Raw genomic sequence first — 20,638 nt, 5'->3', positions numbered from 1 at the left:
TTACTTCATGCATAGCTTTAATGCTCTATACGCATACTTGGCAATGGGAGCTGTTCCTCATCATTACAAGCACTGAAAAAGTGTTCTCAAGACATGAAAGAAATGCCCTGTGCTAAAGTGCAGGTGACAACTAGGCAGTGGACAGACACAAGGCAGGCAATCAGTGAAAGTTAGACAAACTAGGTCAAAACCAAGATGGCAGCATGGTACAAAATCATAAGGCAGAACAAAAGTTGAGGTCAGGAACTCAGAATATCACCAAGGAGGCAGAATGATAAAGTCAATAGTAGTCACCTGTATAATGAAGTGACTGGACAGTGGAAGCTGATTAATGCATCGTTTCAGCACTGTTATAGGACTGTGTGCACAAACATCTCTGAGGAGAGAGGCTGATGCCCTGTCTATCAGCCATCCATCCATCGAACATTATATCCTTGTGTGGTGATTAGTCAGGAGAAGTTAATTTGCAACTGTATTTGTTTTAAAATGATTTTATATTTTTTTTATTTAAAGAGGTTTTCTCAGGAAACAAGATAGGGCCTATCCACAGGGGGATGAGGGACAGATGAGACCCTCACAGATCACGAGAACAGGGAGGGGGGGTCCGATGGGGTCTAAGATACCTCCGTTGGACGCTCGTCACTCACCGAGATGAGTGTAGCAGATAGCCGCACATGTCCGTTCTGCTACATTCATTCCTATGGAGCTGACTGAGATTGACGATCTCCTGCCACAATGGATGCAGTCAGAGTTAACACCAATCATAGCCGTTAAGATTCTGCAGTCAGTAGTGACCATAGTATCCGAAGTGTTCTTTGAGGCGAAAACTAACCTGTGCTACAATTGGGGGTCACCAATGCATTGCCATGCCAACCAGGAGCCTGGATAAGGCCGCCAGGTATGCCAGTATTTACACAACATTATATCCTGTCAGAGGTAGATGCATCAGACCACTTTGCCTTTTAGTCACCTGTCTTCATAGACAAAAATAAATGTAAAACCCCCAAATTTCCCTTCATCCCATTATATGTAATCCATGACTTTACAAACTTAATGAAAACTTTAAAAAATTCTAGATTGTGTGGTAAAAGCTTAATAAAAAAATTGATCAAAAGGACAAACATACCCCAAATGGTACCACTCGTTTAACTCAGTCAAAGGAAAAATAAAGTAACAACTAAAGTAACAATAACAAAAAAATATGCTTTTAAGAGGATGTACAAATAGGGTTGTTTTCTTTCATTTTGCCTTTTCCTAGTCTGAACACCTGTGTTTTCTTTCTTCTGGCAAAGTTGATTGATTTGCACCATAACTGTCTGTCTCCTGTTTGCTCTGCTCACTAATAGTCAACTTGATGTGATTAAAAGAATCTCTCTCCACTTCCATTGCCATCCTGTTTGATGTCAGAGCATTGATACATTCACCTGATCGTGGCTCTGGATTCTCTTATATTGTCCTGTGGACCAGTAATCTTTGCCTGTTTATAGTCTTGTACTTGGCTAGCTGTGTCATTATGTTATTTTATATTTTTGTATCTTTGATCCTTTGCCTGTATTCGTGAAAATGTGTTTTGCCTAGTGTTTTTGTCCTCAGGCATTGTCCTCTTGGTTTTGACTCATATTTGTATTGTCATGTCTTTGTCTCTGTGTTTTCTCTTTGGCACAGATAGGGAACAATGACTATATGTCTACCTACCACTTATGGTAGGTCCGGCAAGTAAGTAGAGACAACTGGGAAGGGGGTTCAGTCTCAGGCTCCACTGTCTCTGTCTATGTCTGCAGTGTGTTTCCTGACCTTGTATAACAGGTTAGTAGTAGGATAGGATAACCGGATGTAATATCGCGCTGCTTAGTGGTTTAGTAGAATTAGTGTGCTGCGTGCTGGGCTTTGTAAAGTCAGACTATTCATAAAGGCAGAGATAAGTACATATAAATGCAAATATTAATCATAAAAACATTTATTAGTGTTCGATAACAGATAAAGGTGCGCAATTCCCCTTCTATATCCAAATTCGGTAGTCACCATTAAATCCCCTCTTACTCAACCCTCCATTCCCATGGTGCGCGGTGTCCCCTTATAACAAATTACACTTGTATAACAGAAGCATAGAAAAACAAAATATATAAATTAGGTATTGTCAGAGTAATCCTAAACTGTAGAATAAAGGTGCTATTTTGGCATAAGGGAAAATGTGAAATGAAAAACTAATAGCCAGATTTTGGTTTAGGAACCCCAAATGGACACCACCAAAAGGAACAACTGGCAAAAAAACATGCCCTCAACGGGTGATATAAATGGAAATTTTTTTTTAAATGATGGCTTTTGGAACTTGACAGAAAGAAAATGAAACCGTTGCTGTATTTCAAAGGCTAAATTGGCTGCTTCCTTTAGGGGTTAATGATAGATTTGAATGGAAGAAATATTCTTACTGTAAGCATGAGTTTTTACATTTTGTTTTCAGTATTGTAACACTAAGTATGAACATATCTAGGTTGCTTTAAGGTTATACATTCCTCAAGGTAAAAAAGCCCTTTGGTCAATTCCTCCAAGCAGGTGTTTTGTAGCACTTACTGTGCTGTACAAAGAAACTACAATGATATTATAACATTACAAACAGTCACTGCACTTTTGACATACAGTAAAACATCACTATTTTTTTATTAATGTCAGAAGATTAAGCAGAACAATGCTCCTGTTGCTTACAAAACATAAACCTTAGGTCAAGAATTTTAAGTATGTAAAAACCCCACATATGTGTACCACTATAAACAAATTATAGAGAAAATTGCATTTTCTCATTGCTTTGTTGACCTTAGATTTGCAAACCAAATATGTCACCGCATGCTTTAAAACAATTGCTTACCAGGAAATTTGTGTAGCGAAATAATTCAACTGAGTGATCTTCACCTAGTTTGCAATTTTTTAACGTAACAAATTTGAAAATTGGAATATCATACCCAAGAATAAGACATCCCCCGCAAATTAGACCTTGTACAGTTTTCTTCAAGCTTAGAATTATAAGGTCTCCCTTGAAAATAAGACCTAATGCAGGCATTGCTACATGTCCTCACACACCATACATTAGTGTTATTAGATAATTTGGATACTGCAAGCGGTTGTGACATGGGTGAAGAATTCATGGGATAAAATCACTGACTGATGCATTGAAAATGTGCTACCAGCAGCTGGACAAGTAGGGGTCATTGAAGGAAGGTGCTATTACTATACATGAGAGATTGGGGACATTGATTAGAAATGTTGTTAGAGAAGTTGTTGATTTTTTGTTCAACAATAAATGTGAGTTCTTGTTCATGGAAAAAATAGACATCCTCGGAAAATAAGACCTAGAGCCTCCTTATTAGCCAAAAATAATATAATAATAATAATTAATATAATTATTTTGGGGGAAACACGGTAGGACAGTTATAAAAATGTTTTATCTAATTTTTAATAAAAACATGAATTGTATTGACTTTGTGTCGTATTATTTGAATAGATGACAGTAATTACATTGCAATATACCCCTAAAGCACTTGCATAGTGTTGTTTCAGTTCAGGACATTGGCTTATTAAGTTTGTTTTGTATTGAAAATTTAAAAAACTTTAAGAATTTAACCAGCCTAGTACTTTGCATCTGTATTTATAAGCCAAAGCTAGGATCAAAGACATAGTACTTATTACAATATTACATATTACAATCTTTCTATTATTCCTTCTCTCATTGATGGGTTGACTTTTAAATATTGATGTAAAATACTGATCTAATGCTAACTGTGGCCTAATAAAGCATTTTTCATATATTTCAGAATTATTTTGATATTTTAATAATGAAATAAAACTTTACAAAACAACAAATATATTCTAGGGTCCTTTACTTAACTGAACACAACAATGGACTAGGCAGAACCCTACGTTATTTAAAAATAGTCATTCTCTATCTGCAACTTTTTATAAAGTACAGTACAGAATCCTCTGAATGGACTGCTTTGCTGGGAGCTGATTGACAGATGCCTTGCAGTGGCTTATCCCTGAAAAGTTTTTTTTTTTTTCATTTCAAAGCTTTGTGTTAGACTCAGCTGTGAGTTGCTATGGCAGCGTCAAGGAACTGGATAAATAGTTAAAGGGGTATTCCAGGAATCAGCATAATCCATATAAAAATAAGTTCTTAAAATATTAGCTTATATGTAATTAGTTGTTATTTAAAATTTTGCCCCCCATAGCAGAAAAATGCTGTGCACATAGACTGTAATGAAGAATTAAAATGCTACTGGCCCTTTAATCAGTGCATTCATTTCCTCCACGCGGTCCGTTGCTGAGCAGACACAGGGCAGAAAATGACCGCTGGTCACATGTCCACATCACATGTCCTGCACCTGCCTGGGCAGGTCATGTGATCACCACTAAGTTTGGCTGTAGTCGGTTAGTTGCAGTGCATCCAGTATGACCAGTGTTTTGGTGATGGCAGTTACACATCATTAGTATGGTAAAAGAGCAAGAAAACTTGTTACTTCATCAGTGGGAGCAAAATATAGGAGGTAGGAGGAGTTACTGAGAACTAAAGGATCTTGGGACTTGTAGTCTCCGGTGGCGGGCATCTTGGTGATAACTCCACCTACTTTAGAGAGGCCATAAAATTTTGTGAATCATAAAATCAAACTATTTAAGTTCCATTTTGTGACTAATGGCATTGAGTTTTGTTACATTCATTTATTTATAGCATTATGGGGTTTTGTATCAGACGTGCATATTCCCGGAATATCTCTTTAATCCAAAATACAGTCAGTGCTGGTTTTGATTCTCCTGTGACCTGTAGTACTACTGTCTGTTTGTGGTTTGCTGGCCCTCAAACCCAATCTGAACTGTAACCTGTATCAGAGCTGGTATCCAACCTGAGCCAGTACACTGAATGATTTAGCATCCTGCCTGATACAGAACCTTTTTTCCTGCCTTATCTGGAACCCTGTATCCTGACCTTATCCGGAACCCTGTATCCTGGCCTGATCCGAAACCCTGAAATCCAAACTGATCTAAATTCTTGAACCCTACTCTGATCTAGAACCCTGAACTATGTACCCTGCCCAATCATGAGCTTGTACCCTGTTTCGACGCATGTAACCTGTTACTGAGCTTGTACCCCGATCCTGTACCTGTTCCCTGAAACTCATATGTCTGCATATCTTAAAACTTGAGAACAGTAATGTAATCGTATGGGTATAAATAACATGGGATAAATTAGTCTTAAGAGGTGAAGATCACGTTAACAAAGTATGCAAAGAAAAAAACATTTTTGTCTTTATTTTTGTTACTACATATGTGGCTGGAATATGTATAAAATATTTGAAGGAGCTGTGGTGTCATGCCTCAGACAGAAGCTGAGGAAAGTGAAAATGAAGTCATATAAGAAACACCACACCTAGATTGATGTTTTAGCTAATCCGCCTGTTTTTGTTTTGCCTTTCTCTTTTGCACAGTCTGTGAACATAATAAAAAGCATTTTATGAGAAGTTATAACTTAAAGTACTTTACTTTTCTGGCGTTGTTGTTTCTGTCTTTCTTACATATGGATTTTGGATAGACTAAACCTGGAAATAAAGCAAGCAGTCAGAGCTATTGGATTATAGCCTTGGTCTAAGATTTTCAAACTGCAATAAATTCAACTTGTTAACCCTTTTCTGTGCTTATCATATAGTTGAGTAATAAAAGGACTTTACACATCTGTGCAAGGTACATATATTTTTTCCACTTGAACAACACAGTATTTAGGTCATATTACCATCAAGCATACATGCTGTCTATTATATACTATATTAGCATAAGAAACAAAGGAAGCAGACCATTAGGATGTCATAATATGGATTTACGACATGATTAGAATATTCAGAAATGTATATTAAATCACTGGAGACGACAGGGCTTTTTTACTATGAGAACTGTCAATCTGTGGAATAGCCTGCCTCAGGCGCTGGTCACAGCAAGGACAGCAGAGAGCTTCAAGAAGGGTCTATATGCCTTTTTACACCTAAATAACATTGATGGTTATGTTATATAGAATTGTTTCCCCTAAATCCCTTCCTCATGCAATCCCTTCCCTTCCTTGGTTGAACTTGATGGACAAGTGTCTTTTGTCAACCGTATAAACTATGAACTATATAACATACCAGCTCACATTTTCCTTTTGTTGGAATATTGAGCATGGGCCTTTCCTTTGCTGCCTGGTGGGGTAGAAATCCCAAAGAAATTTAGGACCAGCTCCTACATCGCAAAATCTTATTGCTGTAATTTGTAAAAGTCCATGTCACAGCATTGTAGTTACATGTAGTCAACGCGGTTCAAGTGCATTACACACCCTCAGTCATGATTAAAATATTTTACACTTTAAAATGTTGTACTCTGCACAACAATGTTGCATCTTACTAGCAAAACCCATGAAAGACTATAACTAACAACATGATTACTGGACAAATTCAGAACAAATAGCTAATTCATTTGCATAATTATTTCACTTTGACGTTTCTATAACATGAGCACTACTGGATAGGTGAGAATCGTTTCTTCTGTTTACAACAATAATAATGTCTCAACATGTATGGGCAAATCTCCCAGTGTTGGAATTCTGGAAAACCTGTAACAAATTCTGGTTGCTGGAGTGGGGTTAGAAGGGCAGATCTAATCCTGTAAGTACACTAGTAAGCACTTCCACTAGTAGATGGGTATGCACAGGGACCCCTAGGCTGGGTGTACACAACTGAATTTGGTCAGGAAAAAGCTTTTAGGTGCTCTAATTGTGCATCAAAAACTGCACCAGAAAACAAGTTGGAAAAATAGAAGTGCCATAATTTTGCACCCAAAAAAAGAGTCGTGAGTGTTGCAAAAACACCACAATAGTGGCACCAATATTTCTTAAATAAGGCACAAGAGGAACAGCAAAGGGAACAAAATTCTGCCAGTTTTGCATTTTAAACTCTGAACATGTTGGTTCAGTTATCAGGTTCGGATCAGTAAATCTGGAGCACACACAGAGCAAGTTTGTTGGACCAAAGCCCTGTGTAATCAGATCACATTTGAAAATATCAGGCAAGACAAAAAGTGAAAGAGGACAAATTTGTACACATATGAAAATCCTGAGAAACTCCCTGAACCCGAGCTGACATCCGCTATACATGCAGAGATTCTGTGACTTTCAATAAACACTTGACACTACATTGGCAGTGTGTAAAATTGAGTTGCCAAGTTTACATCTTGAAATAAAAATTCAGGACTGTAAGGTCATCTTCACACACATTTAAATTATGTTTTATAAAGTAATTCAAGTACAGCAGGGAAGAGCTTCTTCTGAATTAAAGGGGTATTCCCACTTCGGCAAATTAATATTATTGTTTGCATGATGAAAAAAACCTCCCACCAGTATATAGCCAGCAGCCCCCCAGTAAATAACCAGCTCCTGCCACCTAGTATAAAGCCAGTAGTCCCCTTGTATAAAGCCAGTGCCTGCCCCCTTGTATATAGCCAGCAGCCCCCTTCCCGGCAGGGGCTTGCAGGAAGAGGCAGGCTTAAATATATTTTGCAAAATGGCCAGCTCCAATTAATGGCGCAGTGGCCCTTTAAATTTTGAGAAGTGGTCGAGCACGCGCCCTAGCATCCGGGGCCGCGCTTGCACAGCAGAAGGGAGCGAGCCGGGAGAAGTAAGCAGCGCTGGTGATGCGCTGGCGGGGGCAGAGAAGCACGGTTGAGCCAGCGGGTGTCACAGGACTACCCGTGACAATGTCTTCTGGATATGTCCACGTTAACAGAATAAGCAGCACATAGACAACAAGTGCCACACCTTAGAGTGTAACTAAATACAGACGGTCCCCTACTTAAGAACAACCGACTTACAGACAACCCCTACTTACAAATGGACCCCTGGATGTTGGTAATTCACTGTACTTTAGCCCCAGGCTTTAGCTACAGCAACATAACAGTCTCCATAGCTGTATATTTTGTACCAAAACTGTACTACTGTATAGCTGTGGGACATATCCGCTTAATTTATTGGATGTTATTATTATTTCATTTTAGTACACTATCAATTTCAGGATGCTCTACATTTGGTAAAAAAAATTGATAAAAAAATGGACATTGTTTTCACATACTAATAGCTATATTGTTTTGGCTATCATTTTTTATGGCTTTTTAACAAACCTTTAGACCTTATTGCCATATTAAGCCATTTAAAAAAACAAGACTTATATGCAAATGAGCCTTAGGGGCTCAAGGCTCTATTAACATCTATGGAGCCTGAAGCCCCTAAGGCTCATTTGAATAATTTAATGGCTTTTTTTGTAAAAGAAAGAGCATAAAAATCTAAAAGGATAACAGATCCTGCCAGATAGGACAAAAAACAACATTTAAATGTTTGTTTAATATCCTTGATCCTAATGGTACATTTCCTTTAAGAATTACACAGTTATTTCCAATCCAGACCATTGCAGAATTAAAGCCAGATCCCACTGCAGATGGAGCAGACTCATCTTCTGAGCCCATGCCACAGCAGCACCATAAATGTATGCCATCTGTCCACAAGTCTCTCACACCAGTACTGTAAACGTATGGCAGATGGCACCAAGGGGGTAATACAGAACTTTAAGAAAACTTAGACTTAGTGTAGGGGAATAAATGTGTAGATGTAATCTCCAATGAAGTGTATCATGAAGTCAGTATAATTAAACCAGAAAGCAAACATTTCTTTGCTTATCTTGAATATACAACAAGAAAGAGAAGTCTTGGCTTTTCCTGGTCTGGTGTCTGTAGATGGAATGTGTTGCCACATGTAGTTAAGACATGTTTACTTAACTGCAGAAGTTTATCAACTGCCTGTAAAACCGACTTGGTGTTGTATGACTTTTAGTACAGAGAGGTTATGTAGCCTTCAATTATGTAATTGAGTTAGTCTTATGCTCAGATAACATTGGATATGTCTGCTGGATTTGGGGTGTTTTTCAGGTTCAGTTGAGTTTAAAGTATGTGAAGGATGACTAGGAAATAATCAAGACAAATTCATCTTTAATTAGCATATTGGTGCTTTGATGTAAACCTCCTTAGCATCTGTAGAAGGGGTTTTATTTGCAGCAAAAAGAAAAGGTTTTATTTTCAGAAAAATGCAGCATACAGATTTTATAATGAGAAGTTTGTACTTAAATTTCTCTTCCACAATTCCAGCTCATAAAATAACTGATTCAGTAAATGATAGCAATAAATATTTTAGCACTTTGGGAGTGAACCTTATTTACAGTGTCAGTGCCATAAAAAGCTTTATTTTTTGGGCTCTTTATTTGGGTGCAGCTTTTCTTGCTTTTGTTGTGTGCCCAGGCCTATTTGCATGACCTTATTACTCAGCGTCAGCATGGGTTTAAAGGGAATCTGTCATGCCACACTAATCTGATTGGCTTCTATGATGAGATAAGTTCTAGACTGGACCTGGGGGAGAGTGTGGATGTGGTGTATCTGACTTTTTCAAGGCATTTGATACAGTGCAGCATAAATAATTCGTATATAAAACTAGGGGAACTAGGGGAAAATCTATGTATTTGGAATAGAAATTGTCTTAGTGAAAACAGAAGGTCATCATTAATGACACATTCTTAGATTGTACTGAAATTAGTTGGGTTCCATGGCTGTCAATATTGGGGCCACTTCTTTTTAATATTTTTTTTATTAAAGACCTTACAGAAGTTACAGTCAAGTTTCAATATTTGCAGATAATACTAAGATGTGTAAAGTAATTTATACTTATCCCGATAGTATAGCATTACAGAGGGATTTGTGGAAGCTTGAGGAGTGGGCAGAGAAATGGTTGATGAGGTTTAATGTAGATAAATGTAAAGCTATGCACTTGGGCTATGGCGAACAACAAACATACAATTTTGTTCTAAACAGTCAATTACTTGTTAAAAAAAGACTTGTTGGAATTGGTGGATGGTAAACTTAATTTTGGTGACCAGTGCCAGGCAACTGTTAATAAAGCAAATAAAATTATTGTATGCATCAAGAGAGGAATAGATTCTCATGATAAGGATGTAGTTTTGCCATTATACAAGTCACTGGTCAGACCACCATGCGCCAGTTTTATATCGGACTTTGCACGTTCTTTTTAGTGCAAACTGCTTGCACAGGTATTTCAGAAGTGGCTTCACCACATTTTGTGGCACAGATGCACTAGGCAATGTGCTGCACACATTAGGGGGCATTCTGGTACTCATTCAGACTGTGCACTAGATTTAACATGCAAAGTCCAACAGAATTGTGTTGCACGTCCCATGTTTAAGATGCAGCAATAAAAGTGGTGCACTCGGTCGGAGCTGTGCAGGGGGTGCCAGGATCATGAAAAATGGGCTCCAGAAATCCTGAATCTGGCGCACCCTACCCTCTACACGGGCAAACTGCATTTAGTGCAAGTAAATGTGCTTCATCGTGTACAGTTTTGGGCACCAGCATATAAAAAGGACATAGTAGAACTTAAACGGGTGCAGCATTGTGCATAAGATTTTTAGGAGACTAATAGATTACTAAACTTTGGATTATTACGTTTAGAAAAAATATGGCTAAGGGAAGATCTCATTACAATGTACAAATACCTGAACGGACAGTACAAGGATCTCTCCAAAGATCTTTTTATACCTAGACCTGTAGTCATGACAAGGGTTCATCCTCTTCGCCTAGAGGAGAGACTGTTCTACCATTGCCATGGACAGGGATTCTTTACTGTAAGAGCAGTGAGACCATGGAACTCTCTGCCGCAGGAGGTTGTTATGGGGGACTCTATGTACCTGTTTAAGAGAGGCCTGGATGCCTTTCTGGAGAGCAAAGTATCACTATTATGTGATAATAATTCTTGATGGACATGCGTTTTTTTTCCAACCTTATATACTTTGATACTATGATACATAAACTAATACACCTATTCCAGGAAAAGGAGTGTTATTTCTGATTCTTAACAGTTTTAACAGTGGTGTGCCAAATAAATTATGGCCGTGCTCCTGAGTATAAAATGACCCTAACAATCAACACTAAAGCCTAGAACTAGAGCATATAACAAGATATAAAATTAGAACATTCCCCCCATAAGCCATAGTAGAAAAGTGTTACTCTGTGAGTTACTCTCAAGTAGTGATGAGCAGACCCGTTAGAAATTTAAAACCCAGACTCCAACCAGCAACACCCACCATTAGTGCTGGCACTGCTCGTACTGTGCCACCCTTTTGGGGAGGATCCTCACTTCTAATTACATAAGTGGGGAGCGATGATCCTCCCTAAAATGCTGGTGCCCTGCACCATCACCAGGTTAATGCTTGCACCCACGGCCACTTAGATCTCAATGCCGCTGGCAACTTTGCCAGCAGCATTTAGAGCTGATGCCCACATGCCTGCAGAGATCACAGATTAATGTTTGGGGGGGGGGTTGAACTGAACCTTGCGCTGGTGCACTTAACACTACTCTGAAGTTATGTTGAATTTAAGTAACATTTGCACATAATTACCACAATGACGACAAATTACCCAATCATGCCTTGTCTGGACTGGGTAAACTACCATACGTCAGGTGACATTTTTTACTGCTTATTATAAAGTTGTACACATATGTTTATCTGTAACCATAATTTGGTTAAGGATTAGGACTCCAATTTTTCATGACGCAAATATACATTGCAACATGTTAACAATTCCTTGGCAAGCGGCTTTTCAAATCACAGTGACTAAATAGCCATTATTAGACATATAGAGGATGGATAGCATATCATTTTGTGTTATCATATCACTTTCTAATTGCATAACAATGAAAGCTATTTATTGGATGACAAACATACAGTATTTCTTCATAACCAAGAGAAAGTGAGGAGGAAAGATTAGCATGTTCCTTTTTGGAAACTTTAAAGGGATTGTCCAGGAATAGAAATTACTTGAGAACTTTTTAAGATAGTTATTTTTACACAATCATTTACCTCTGTCTTGTGCTCCCATCTAGTGCAGAGCCTCCAGTCACCACTGGGTTATGTTGGTTTACAGACAGCAGTGACCTGCGGTGTAACTACATTGGTAGCAGCCATAGTGGCTGCTTTGGGACCCTGCCATCTGACCTGACATACTAAAGAAAGGTGAATATGCATATATATGTATATAACAGTGAAATCTTCTACAGATGAGTCGGGAACTCAGATAACAAATGTTGGTGGAGGGAAAGGCAGGACTAGGAATCTATCATCTCTAGCTACCTGCCATCTACTTCCCCCATAGGGTCTGCAGCTACTGGGGCAGATATGTGCCCTCAACCTCCTGGGAGAAGAAGACTACCTGATGAAGGGGAAAGGGGGGGGGCTCCATTCAGGCTTCGAGGCCCAGCCTCTCCTAATTACAACTCTGGCAGTGACATTGGGCAGGCAGTGCACTCCTGCAATAACCTGCAGCTGCAGACTGTGTTAGGCTATAGTAGGTATAGAAGGTGTGTACTATCAATGTGACCTCACCTTTGTAAACCAAAAGATACTGGAAGGCCGAAGAGAGGACCTTTTTACAAAACATAACAAGAAATAATGAATCCTACACCACACCCAAGTCTACCACCCCTATATGCTTTAACTACATAAAGCTGGTGCAGGTAAGACAAGATATTAACAATTGTAACAATAATTTCCAACTGGAAACTTCTACCATGACCTAAATACCTTCAGAGAAAGAATTTCCTCCAAAGATCAAAGTCTCGACTTGTCTGAAAATATTTTTGGCCATTTAATAACAGTGCAAGAAGTGAAAAGCCTTAATCTCCCTGGCATTGACCTCTGGTCTCCACAATTGCATTTTAGTTTAAAGTAGGTGTATTTTTGTATTTTACTAGATTTTTGGATTTTGTTATAGGAACTATTATTGTATGTATGTCGATCTATATTATGAATAAACCACTGATAACCAATATGGATGGCGAATAATAAATAATATGACACAGGTAGCAACAGAGAAGCAAAAAAACTACAGTATTAAGTGACAATCCATAATTCTGTATAACTGCAGAACTGGGAAATAGAAGTCTAGTCTTACAGTATAGACAACTTGCATACGTAAAACATATTAGAGATAGAGGTGTAACTATATGCATAATGCATATGTAACTGCCATATGCAATGGTTTGGAAACTTGTTGACCTAAATATTTACCCATCTAATAAGAGCTTACCACATTTTGCTAGCAATGAATCTTGTAGTATTCAGTGGGCTATATAGTTATTTTTTTAATTTTATTAATTTTAATATATAAAGCTGTATGTATGAATGTATGTGTGTGTATGTAGAATATGTACTGTCTCGTTTAAAGTTACCAAATTTTGCAAAGCCTCTCCTTGTGACTCAGGGAACATCATCATAGACCCGGTTTTGAGCTGAAATTTTCACCCCGCACTTGCCAAAATCCACTTATTACCCACCATATACACGAGCCAGGAGCTGTGGCAGTTAGAAGCTGAACCGTGATTGGTTGCTGTTCTTCCACAGCTGATTAATATGAGCTGTAAGCTTTGATTGGTTACTGTTGGTAATGAGATGAAAGATGCTTATGCTTGAGGTAAAAAGGATAGAGACAGAGAAACAGACAGGCTGTGACACGGACTGACAAACAGGCTGTGACACGGACTGACAAACAGGCTGTGACACGGACTGACAAACAGGCTGTGACACGGACTGACAAACAGGCTGTGACACGGACTGACAAACAGGCTGTGACACGGACTGACAAACAGGCTGTGACACGGACTGACAAACAGGCTGTGACACGGACTGACAAACAGGCTGTGACACGGACTGACAAACAGGCTGTGACACGGACTGAGACAGGCTGTGACACGGACTGACAAATAGGCTGTGACACGGACTGAGACAGGCTGTGACAGGGACTGAGACAGGCTGTGACACGGACTGAGACAGGCTGTGACAGGGACTGAGACAGGCTGTGACAGGGACTGAGACAGGCTGTGACAGGGACTGAGACAGGCTGTGACAGGGGCTAAGACAGGCTGTGACAGGGGCTAAGACAGGCTGTGACAGGGGCTAAGACAGGCTGTGACAGGGGCTAAGACAGGCTGTGACAGGGACTGAGACAGGCTGTGACAGAGGCTGTGACAGGGGCTAAGACAGGCTGTGACAGGGGCTAAGACAGGCTGTGACAGGGGCTGAGACAGGCTGTGACAGGGGCTGAGACAGGCTGTGACAGGGAGAAATATTTGTATTTCTATTTTGTTATAGCTAATAGCAGTTATTTACTATCCCGGGCAATGCCGGGAGCTACAGCTAGTCATAAATATAATCTATGCATGATTAATCCCTTACTTGTAGACATCAATGTTTTAGACAGCGTGTCCAAGGTGTCTTCACAGAACATGAATACTACCTATTGCAGAATTCACAGGAGGTCATAAAACAGATAATGTAATAGAATTATTTGGGAATTTTGCTGAAAATATTCCAGGTCCAGCCTTCCTCGGGAAGAATATAGTTGCACTAAAATATAGTCCAATCCAAAATTGTCATACTTCTAGCTCACTGCACAAGTGCTGAGGGAGCAGGGGTATTGTGAGACAGTGTAACAGTTTGTAAGTTCAGATCACAGAGGGGCTAGCCCCTCAGGCTCATTAGCATAATTTACATGTTGATTTTAGAAGAAAGGAGGGCCTGCAAAACAAATCTAAGAAAATTACTTCACAGTGACTGTATCTATGAGGAAGTGTCTCTGGTTTATCATGCTTGATGCTAAACACCCAAAAGTTAAAAAGCACACCACTCATTAATAAATTGCCACATGGCTGTTTGGACGTAAATATCTGGACACATTTACAAGAACCAGTAAAGCAAAACACACAGAGATTTGAGAGGGATAACACCAATAATCCAAATGATGGTTGAAAATGTTTATTACAAAAAATAAACAATATAAATTAGAATTTGATGACCTAGGATTATAGGACACACCCCATCAAATGGATGCAACATGGATAGGATGCCCCACTAAACTTGGCAATTGATATTGCATATACAATAATGAAGTGTATATGATCTATGAAATATACTCCCCTATATACAAACAAATAAGCAAATAATTGTGTATTAAAATAATGGGATTGAATAAATACCCTGCAGGTATAACCACAAATTAGTAATATAAGAACTGTAGAGCAAAGAGGGTGCTGATTGGAATGGATGGAGGAGGGTCCATCTCCAGCACTCACTCTAGACGTATGTTTTTTAACCATCATTTGGAGTATTGGCATTATTCCTCTTATATCTCTTTTTGTGTTGGTTTATTGATTTTGATGGTAAATTTCCTTTAAATGATAATGTTTAGTGGTTTTGGAGACATAGGGGCAGATTTAATTACCTGGTCCATTCGTGATCCAGCGGCGTGTTCTCTGCGGTGGATTCGGGTCCGGCCAGGATTCATTAAGGTAGTTCCTCCGCCGTCCACCAGGTGGCGCTGCAAAGCATCGGAACGCGCTGGAGTTCACCAGGCCGGGCTGAGTGAAGGTAAGTGCAAGCTTTTTTTTTTTTTTAATGCGGTTTTTCCGAATTCGTCGGGTTTTTGTTCGGCCACGCCCCCCGATTTCCGTCGCGTGCATGCTAGCGCCGAGGCGCCACAATCAGATTGCGTGCGCCATCCCGGGGCAATTCAGGGGAAATCGGCGCAAATCGGAAATATTCGGGTAAAACGTCGGGAAAACGCGAATCGGGCCCTTAGTAAATGACCCCCATAGACTTTTCTAAATCTAATTAATTTGTCTTCCAGAATTATAAAACAGAATAGGACCTTTATACAGGTATAAAGAAACATGGATCAGTATGTTGAACATGATACATCTGCTAGATTGTTGGGAGATGTTTATCTCTGTTTCTCCATTTTGAATAAAAATAAATTAACTGCTGAGAGCAGCCTATATATATTGAGAGATTAGGAATGTACTGTAGTTCCCCTCTTAACAACGACGAATTGGAAATGAAGAATAAAATGAAGGGAATATAGGTTAATTGTATCAGGCTTAGTCTGTGTTATTTATAGCTTTCATAATCATATCACTTTATATTTCATTATTTTTAGAAAGTATCTCAAAAGACAAACCATGTATTATTTCTGAACCTTGTTATATAGTGATGATGAATTTATAAGTTTTTGTGTGCAAAAGGTAAACATAATCACAAGAGACTATTTGTAATTCTTCTAAAATGTATTAAAAATTATTGTAAAATAAAAGAAGCTTTCTTAATGTTAAAACTTAGAGAATCTGTCTAGCGCCACCTATAGACATTCAATACCCATTATTTAACCATAAATAAAAATATTTGATTTGGTTCTCAGGCAAGCCATGAGCACTCATCTGTAGACTGAAACTAAAGAGGCACTAGTGATAAGTAAAGATATGTGAACCCAACGTTCACGTCCAGGCTCTGGGTTCGGGTTCAGCCACTCGATCCAGACATATTGCCGGCCGACCAGTCAGTCCCGCAAATTGACACCCCTAGCAATTAGCCATGGTTATCATTGGCCAGGGGGACACAAATCGTAGCCATTGCTAGTTTATGGGGGGGGGGGGGCAATTTGCTGGATTGGTTGTACGGCCACCAATTTGGCAATTTGTCCGGGTCGTGTGGCCGAACCCTAACCCCAAACCAAAACATCAGGTCAACTCATCTCTAGTGATAAGGTATTTCTCGTCCTGCAGGAGAGCTACTGGGGGGCATTTATTATCGACTTTTAAATGGAATTACCATTTAAAAGTCGATAATAAAAAAGGGCAGTTACTTTTTGTTTGTGCACCAAATCCTTAATCCCCTGTGCTACAAACTTAAATCAGAGCAAAGATTTTAGCACACTTCCAGCGACACCCTGTGCCAAAATTAATAAATTGCCCCCACTATGTTTACTTTTTCCTGGGTGCATAGGACCAAGTCCTCTCAACGATGCAGATAGCTGAATATAAATATTTTTACAGAAGACCATAAAGACCGTAGCAGAACTCTCTAGAAGGGGCACCATATAATTGAAGAGTATTTTTACCAGTATGAGTAATGTTTATCCATGCCTTAAAAGTGTCAAACCCCCATTAACGTATACATTTTAACATAACCTTAACACATGCATGTACTATAGTTCCATCCCTGTTATATCACAAGCAGCAAACACACAACTAGTCTAGAACCAAGAGTTCATATTTAGTATTTGGTTGAGCTGAAATTCTAGGACATAAGTTATTAGCTATTTTCCATTAGTAGCATAATATTCTTGGCACACTTAAGCAGAGGAGTGTAAATGATTAGACAGAATTAAGAAGCCACCATAGGCGTTTATGGTATTTATTAACATTGGACATATTAAAGTAATTAGTCGAGCAGCCTTCTAAGGAATACTTTCTTTCTAAATTTGCCAAATTGTCCTTTTTTATTAAAGATATCAAACACCCATCGTGAAATGAGATTTCGCATAAGGATATCTAATAACCTCAAATTTTTATGTTATTCCCAGTTCTGTAGATATAAATACGGTAGGTTGAATCTAGGCTTGGTGCAATCAGCAGTCTAGTTTAAATGATTATGAAAATGTCATGGAAATAATGTTTTAAGGTAGGAAATTTTGGCATTTACACAGGAAATTAAGAAGGATAAGCAAAGAGTAAAACCAGATGAGAGCCATTAAATGAAATTTGCACTCGCCTAATTATTTACACTACATCCTGAATGCTCGGTTTTGGAGATCTGTGAAGCACATTATATGCATCTTTTGTTTGCTAGACTGAAGTTTTTTATTTAGAAAAAAATCTGATCTTAATTAAAGTATAGCGAGGGCTTTTTTGAAAAAAAAAAAAAACTTAAACAATGGCAATAGCACATGATGACACTCTAAACATAGCATACCGGATGTATACATAATGTGGAGGGTGGATAAACAGTGCACACAGAAGTGAAGTACTACCAACTTTCAGGTTATAACATACTTCAAGCTTGATTTGACCTATTCAGGAAAGACTGATGTATACAGACTTTTCTGAGATTTGCAGTAGCATATTCTTATCCTGATATCCGGTTTTGTATAAGTATACAAGTATAGATCTGTAAAAAAACTGATTCTAAGCTAAAAGGAAAAATATGCACAGGTAACTGAGATGAAAGTAGCTGTGTATGACTAATGTCCGCACCACACCTTGCAGTCAAGAAACCAAACAGACATTCTGAGCAAGGGGAATTAACCCAGAGGGCATTTCTGTTTCTACTATGGATTTTAGACAAGTCCTATTCATTATAATTATAGCAAATCCTACAATCGACTAATTAAAAAATTGTACTATTTCCATTAATACTGTGTACATTATCTATCACTTAGATTGTTGTAGTCAGTTTGTCTTATAGCACCAATTTTTATGCTATTTCCTTGTTTTTTTCAGCCAGATATATATAACAGGAATTTGGTTTAGTTCCCTGTGCAGATGTAACAGAGCTGGATTTAACCTGGCCTTAAGATAATAATGAATAGTGAGAAATGACTGACATCTAGAAACATCACATCTTGACAGTGAGATGAGATGGACAGATATACAGTCATAAGTGTCTTCTATTTACACCAGTTCTAGAATATAACACTACATAGTTATCCTATAACAGTGCACTTTTATCATTGTATTTTAAATCATAGAATATGTGCAAACAAGTTTTAAACATAAACAAGTCAAGAGCTGAGCTGTCAAGTTACCTGTATCAAATGGTTACATGCTGCTCTTTCCTGAAGCACAGGTAGCACACACCGATTATACCAGGAGTTTTAATCAATTCCAAGGTTTTCTCTACCTGCCTAGATGCCTTTCTTGATACATGATACGTGTAATGCTATTGCTTAATATCTCTTGCATTATCACCTCCCATGACTATACAAGTCCAAGTGAGCCTGTAAGGTTAGGTGCACCCATCAACAGTCCTAAACAGGTTACTATTGCGCAGCAGGTATTGTTTTGTATCTATGTACAGACAGTCAACAGCTAAAAGTCAGAAGAAACCACAATGCACATACAACTATTACTAGTACAACCTGGTGTATAAGTGCACAGCACTCATGTAGTGTAGGTAGGTAGACTAAACAACATATATTCTTACCTTTAAAGGAACTAAACCAATAAGATCAGATGATAAACAAGTCCCAACAATCTACCTGGTATCTGCCTTGCTTAAGAGCATAACCTTTCACAGGGGGAAGCATTGCCATCTCCAAATGAACTTTGCTGCGAGCTTGAACATATCCAGAGTGATGCGAAGAGCTGAGCTCTCCCTGCACAGTTAGATGGTGGTAGAATACAGGAGCTGATCCAGTGACATGCACCCCTGTCTTATTTAAGATTCAGAGCAGATATCCAGACTATCTTGAATTTACTTGATGAGCTTAACCCTTCCCAGGCTACAGTGCAGCAGAGAAATATTTGGGACAGATCCTGCCATTGAGCTGCTGTGTATGTCAGCTCCTCCACACTTATTCCTCTCTTTCTAGTCTTTCTTGTTAGCTCAGATTACTATTAGTCAGATTGTTAGAAGCAGGGAAATGGGCGTAAACAAGGAGATTTCTTGGCTTTTGACTGAGCCTTCAAGCCCTTCCCAGAAATAGAGGGCTTAATGTGTGAGTGTCATTTTACATAGAACTCCACCTCATTATCTTTACTGTCTCCCTCTCTCTGCTGCCATTCTATTATTAATGCACATAGGAGAGATGCACATCCTGGAGTTGTCACATCCAGTCCACTGCTGGGTGCAATTCCAGAGAAAATAGGGGAAGAATATAATATATGTATAGGAATGTGTAGGTGTATTCTGCATTTTGATGAACTGAAAATCACTGTGATTATCTCACTAGAAACTGTTTGAACTGTGAATCCTCTATTGCTATTTTGACCAGAAAATGTAAAAATTACGTTTTTTTTTTCTTCCTGACACATCAGGCGACTGATGTGTCAGTAGAAGGCTACACTTTCCTCTAGCCATATTTTAATCAGACTATTGCCACTTTCCGACACATAACACATTAGGGCACATATCAAGGACATTGGAATGGCTTTTATGGCAAGAGGCGATTGTATAGTGCTTGTCGTTTCACATGTTTAGTGGTTATTGCAATTATACAGCAATATGTTGTGTTCATTGTGAGAAAAGCACATTACAAACATGTATTGCTTCTATGTTTTAACATTAATTGACAGTGGAATGATGTCTTTGGCTGTTATTTGTTCCCAGATGTTATTAACACACAGGGTGTACACATATAAATAAGAGCACTCCCTGGGAATAAATAGCATCCATATAGCATTCACACTGAATATCTGCAACAAAAAATGTTTATAGTGTAAGTAGCTGTTGTGTATTTGTTGCAAAAATGCAATGCAATTTTTTATATTCATTTTTTGTGGTCCTTGGGTGTTATTTATTATAAACTAGTGCTCGTGCTCCTGCATATGATAATGTTGCTGCCCCACTGGCGCAGCCCAATACTTCAAGAGACTCCGGCTGCTTGATGTATACAGTGGTGGTCTATGCAGCGTTTATTTCAATGCCATATACTTCCTAGAACCCATATAGCATATAATGGTAAAGAAGACCGC

General features: G+C 38.7%; 1 protein-coding gene across 4 annotated transcripts in view; it reads right to left on the bottom strand.

Moving 5' to 3' along the window:
* LOC140118039 (SLIT and NTRK-like protein 6) overlaps positions 1–19,594 on the bottom strand; it is a 30,464-nt gene extending 10,870 nt beyond the window's left edge. The window contains exons 1-2 of one of the 4 annotated variants that reach the window (XM_072135419.1): positions 18,751–19,128; positions 5,527–5,582 (exon numbers count right to left, since the gene is read on the bottom strand). Coding sequence is in view for 1 of the 4 variants with exons in the window: in XM_072135416.1 (XP_071991517.1) it covers positions 19,204–19,229 (26 nt within the window). In the remaining 3 variants the exon portion in view is untranslated. Of the gene's footprint in view, positions 1–5,526; positions 5,583–18,750; positions 19,129–19,148 lie in introns of those variants that run through there. The other 3 variants (XM_072135417.1, XM_072135416.1, XM_072135418.1) reach the window with 3 other exon arrangements.
* Between the last annotated feature and the right edge of the window lie 1,044 nt (positions 19,595–20,638).

This window comes from Engystomops pustulosus, chromosome 2, assembly GCF_040894005.1.
Source record: "Engystomops pustulosus chromosome 2, aEngPut4.maternal, whole genome shotgun sequence".
In the NCBI taxonomy this organism is placed as follows: domain Eukaryota; kingdom Metazoa; phylum Chordata; class Amphibia; order Anura; family Leptodactylidae; genus Engystomops; species Engystomops pustulosus.
This window is presented reverse-complemented; position numbering and strand designations above follow the sequence as displayed.